The sequence below is a fragment of the Nicotiana attenuata genome, chromosome 2 (assembly GCF_001879085.1).
Source record: "Nicotiana attenuata strain UT chromosome 2, NIATTr2, whole genome shotgun sequence".
Taxonomy (NCBI): Eukaryota; Viridiplantae; Streptophyta; class Magnoliopsida; order Solanales; family Solanaceae; genus Nicotiana; species Nicotiana attenuata.
In genome coordinates, this window is record NC_031990.1 from 4,506,786 (window position 1) to 4,511,938 (window position 5,153).

Sequence of the window (5,153 nt, forward strand, 5' to 3'; positions counted from 1 at the left end):
GTGTGAAAAGTTAATAGTAGAATATTAGTATCGTTTTTAAATCATTTTGACCGACACATCTTGTCCCACAACGACGACACTACCAAAAAAGAAAAAGAAAAACAACTTCCTTAAACCTAACTAATTAATAATATTATGGCTTGTAATTGTTGCTTTCAATTTAAGGTTTTACCAAACGAGGCATAGAACCAACTTAAGCCTCGTTATCCAGAAAGCACAGTCACAACTAATGTCAAAGCATCTTTAATTTCTTATTGTCTTTCCTTTATTCTTGTTTTCATTTTTCCTTCTTTTTCTTTTTCTCTTTTTCTGTTTTTTAGGAACATCACTGGAGCCTTTCTTGTTTAATTTTATTTTTTACAAAACGCATTGCATGTGTCGCATGCACAAATTTAAATTTTCAAAAGATTTGAATTAGCAATTTATGAAATATCAAATTTGTAACATCTTAAGGATAGTCGTTGCAAGTTTACTAAGAATATATATTTTAAAAAGTATTCACTATAATTATATAGTTCGATTCGTAAGCAATATTGTGAACTGCACTATAATAATCAGAAAGTTATGAAAACATAACCGATAAAAAGAGAAATGTACAGAAAAATATGAGTTTTTTTGCATACATTTGGTATCTCTTAATTCTTAAGCAGCAATGAGCGTAATTAGAAATCTTATTTATTTGAATGAATTTATGAGGATATTTCAATCTTTTGGAATTTAAAATGACACGTTTTCATTGGAAGAAAATGACATATTTTCAAGTGTCCTTTCAAATGGATCTTCAAAAATGGTGGGTTGAATTAATATGTTAAACCTACAATAATTTCTTAGTTCTATCCTAATTGGCAGAAAGAATTTAAATCTATGAATGTAAAATACGAGCTAAAAATTCCTCTATCCAAATTTATCCACAAAGAAATCGAATATTACAAAAATGTTTTGGCCAAATTACTTTCTTTTTTCTCTTGGAGAAGTGTAATAACATTTTCACCTAAGAATATATGTACCTATGCATATTAACGGTCCAAATGAGGCAGTGATTGGTGCTTTTGGACCATCTTGATTCCTTGCTTTTATTTAAAATTAAAGTCTCTTCTTTGATGTTGAATAATAATAAAAAAATCTTCTTTGATACTCTTTTATTCTCCCAAAAAAAACATTATTTATGAATTAATCTCTTTTTTTTCCCACAACAATGAGAAGTATGCAATTTCAATTACAAAGTTTCTAAAATCAGGTTTCTATTCATTGTAACCAAGTACTAACTTACTCTGCTACTCACACTGAAAATTTGAGAAATGTATATTTTTACTTGTTTTACAAAATAATAATTAATAAAATATATAGTTTCTCTATATATATACATATTATATATACACACATATTTTTCGGCTAACGAATGCTACACTTTCGACCGACTAACTACTTTTATATTTTGCCCTAAAAAATTTCACGCGAGGACATGTTAATTTTGTACTATCACATGTAACATCTTATAACATCACAAACAATCCTTGTTGCAAATTTAACATCATTGCATTTAAAAAAATAAAGAAGAATAAAGTCCGTGTAGGGACATGTTGATGGCTAAAAGACCATTCAGTGTTTACCACTAGTCAAAAAGCAAAATACATAAGTTACCCCCTGAATTATGGACGAAATCCCTGTTACACATTCTTTGCAGACGAAAATTACCTTACGCACTCAACCTTTCAAAAGTGTGCCTAATACGCACTACTTTCTCTACGTGACCAGCGCGTGTTTTACAACAAAATAAGGCATGTGAAGAAACAGAAATATATATCTGATATTTTATTTGAACGATTCTGATCTAACAAAATTTATCTAACGGCTCAAATTAATTTTCCTTTTTCTTTTCTTTCTTTTATTCCTTTTTCTTTTACTTTGTTTTTGTTCATTCTTCAACGAAACAAAAAGTTCTCCCATGTTTGTCGTTCACAATTCCCCATATCCCCATACCGGCCTTTGTTTGTTTTCTTGTGAAGATTTCAATAATGAAGCTGGATGGCCTATGGAATTTTAAAGGTAGAGAGAGATAGTGTTTTTTGGAAGAGAGATCTTTTGGGTTTCTCCAAATTAATGGAGATTGGTTGATGAGAAGGTGAATCTATGGTCGATGTTGTCTTCAATTAGAGCCTTCACTGCTCTCTGCAACTCTTTTTTAGTTCAGCCACCGCCTTGGCCGCTAGCGACAGTCCTCTTCTGCCCTTTATGGTGGTTCTTGCCATCCTTGATCTTTATGAAGAATAAAATGGAATTTAAAGATTTTAGCAGAAAGATAATAAGTTCGACAGTAAATGTGTAAGCCTTCTTACTTAAAGAAGTTAATCCAGATTATTATTATGGGATTCTTTTAGAGTGAAAGAAAAATAATTTTAATGGAGACGTGAGATTAGGGGTGATGCTGCACTTGTAGTAGAGAACTTCACATAGCTGCTTTTTGATTGAAGAATAGTGGTCGGAGATGGAAGGCATGATTTGATGGTGGCCGATCGAAGAGAAGTCAGCCATGGTGATGGATTTAATGAAGAAGATGGGATCTAATTATAATTTATAGGTTTTTTCTTTTTTAGTAAGTTAATGACACGTGTCACTATCTGATTGGAGCGTGAAATTACACATGTTTTAAAAAATTGGTCAAGAAAAAAGTAGTGTGTATTAGACACACTTCTAAAAGGTTGGGTGTGTAAAAGGTTGCTCTTGGTCGAAAGGTGTGTAGCAGGGATTTGGGTGCAAGGTCAATGGGTAAACTATGTATTTTGCCCTAGTCAAAACAAAGTTTCAATTGTTCGAACCTGGACATGCTGAATTTTTTTTGGTCAAGTAAAAAGAAGAGTAACTGAACGAGTATTAAATTCATGATGAAAATTGTTCAAGACATCTGGTCTTTATTCATTAAAAAACTTGATACTTTAGAAGGATTTTCACAAACAAAATAAATGTTGCAATCAATTTAATTATAACTGAACTTAAGATCTCTCAACTATAGTTTGATACAGTTACTAATGCTTCCATTAGGATAGACTGGCTACATCACGCACATTGTAACGCGATTCTTTCTCGGATTCTGCATAATTACGGAATGCTTTATTAGGTACCGGACTGCCCCTATCTCTCAATTATAGTACCCTTCACTTGTATATGCCATGTCCAGAGGCGAATCAAGGATTTTTAGTACATGGGTATACTACTAAAAAAAGGAAGAAAAAATGTATCTAGTGAAAATTGATACCTATACCTCTTAGTAAATAACTCAACCTTCAACCAAGTGGATCGTGATAACATTGTAAATTGAATGAAAGATGATGAAATTTAGCTAGGGTTACAGTTGAGGTGAGAGAACGGAGAGAGAGAGAGAGGAAAATCAGACTTCTCTTATTTCATTCAACCAAAAACTGAGCTCAGAAACTTCTAGAGTATATATATATATATATATATATATATTAAAGGGCAAAATAGTAAACTCCTATCAAACCTAACCGGATCAATATAAATACAGCTTTAGTGGGCTGACTTTGGCTCAACTCTGACTATGGCCCTATGGCCCACATGTCTAATGTCATGTAACTCTAACACCCCCCCCCCCCTCCTCAAGTTGGACGGTAAGGTCACGCCCAACTTGCCGAGCAACAAATGATGTTGTCCACCTGTCAAGCACTTGGTAAAAATGTCAGCCGGCTGAGAAGAAGTACAGATATGATGCAAGAAAATAAGACCATCAGCCAATTTTGTCCTTATGAAATGGCAATCCACCTCAATGTGTTTAGTACGTTCGTGAAACACGGGATTTTTCGCAATACGTATGGTAGCCAGATTATCACAATAGATAGGAACAGGAGACACAGTAGGAAGGCCCAAATCAGTGAGTAAACGAACCAACCAAACCAATTCAGCCACAACCTTACTCATTACCCGATACTCAGCCTCAGCAGAGGATAATGAAACAACAGTCTGTTTCTTAGATTTCTAACTTATTAAACTCCCACCTAAAGATATGCAAAACCTAGAAACAGACCTACGTGACTCAGAACACGCAGCCCAATCACTATCACAGTAGGCAAGTATGGAAAAATTAGGGGAGTTATTGAGAAAAACCTCAAAATCAGGAGTGCCTTTCAAATATCTCAAAATGTGAAGAGCAACATTCATACGAGGCACCCTAGGACACTTGAGAAACTGACTTAAGTGCTGAATAACAAAGCACAAATCAGGCCTTGTGTGGGTGAGAAAATTAAGCTTACCAACTAAACTTCTAAAAGTGTCAAGCCTAGGCAACAACTCCCCATCATCGGATTTCAGTTTTACACCCAATTCAAGAGGAGAAACCACAGCTGAAACAGAATCACAATTAAATTCATGAAGTAATTCAGCAATGAACTTTTGTTGATGAAGAATAACCCCAGAGTCATCATAGAAGACTTCAATGACAAGAAAATAGTTGAGTAAACCCAAATCTTTGATCTTAAATTGGTTGTTTAGGAACTCCTTAAGGGCAGAGATTTCATTAAGGTCATCACGCGTAAGAATAATATCATCCACATGCATAGCAAGAAAAACATTGGAAGTGGCAGATTTCTTAATGAAGAGAGAATAGTCATTTAGTGAAGAAACATAACCCCTAGAGCAAAGAGCATTGGATAACTTGGCATACCACTGACGAGATTCTTGCCTTAGACCATAAAGAGATTTTTGGAGCTTGCAAACCAAAGTAGAAGTGTGTTGAACAGTGGAATTAACAGTAAGACCTAGAGGTAACTTCATGTAAACCTCCTCATCTAAGTCGCCATGGAGGAATGCATTGTTAACATCTAATTGAAAGAGAGACCATCCTTTCTTGATAACAAAAGCCACAAGACACCGGATGGTGCACATCTTGACAACAGGGGAAAAGGTTTCATGAAAATCAATTCTCTCATTATGTGTATCACCCCGTACTACCAATCTAGCCTTATACCTTTCCACACTACCATCAGTTTTATGTTTAACTTTATATACTCATTTGCAACCAATTGGCTTCTTGCCTTTAGGCAACTCAACTATTGTCCAAGTCTTATTAGCCTCTAAAGCATCAAACTTTTTCCTCATAGCCTCTTGCAAAGCAGGGTTGGCAGATGCCTGAGTATAAGAATGAG

The 5,153-nt window shown here is 34.5% G+C and overlaps 1 protein-coding gene across 1 annotated transcript; it reads right to left on the reverse strand.

Annotated features, from left to right (window-relative positions):
- LOC109215881 (uncharacterized mitochondrial protein AtMg00810-like) lies at positions 3,988 to 4,893 on the reverse strand. Its single transcript, XM_019380002.1, has one exon. The coding sequence runs from the start codon at positions 4,891 to 4,893 to the stop codon at positions 3,988 to 3,990; it is 906 nt and encodes a 301-aa protein (XP_019235547.1).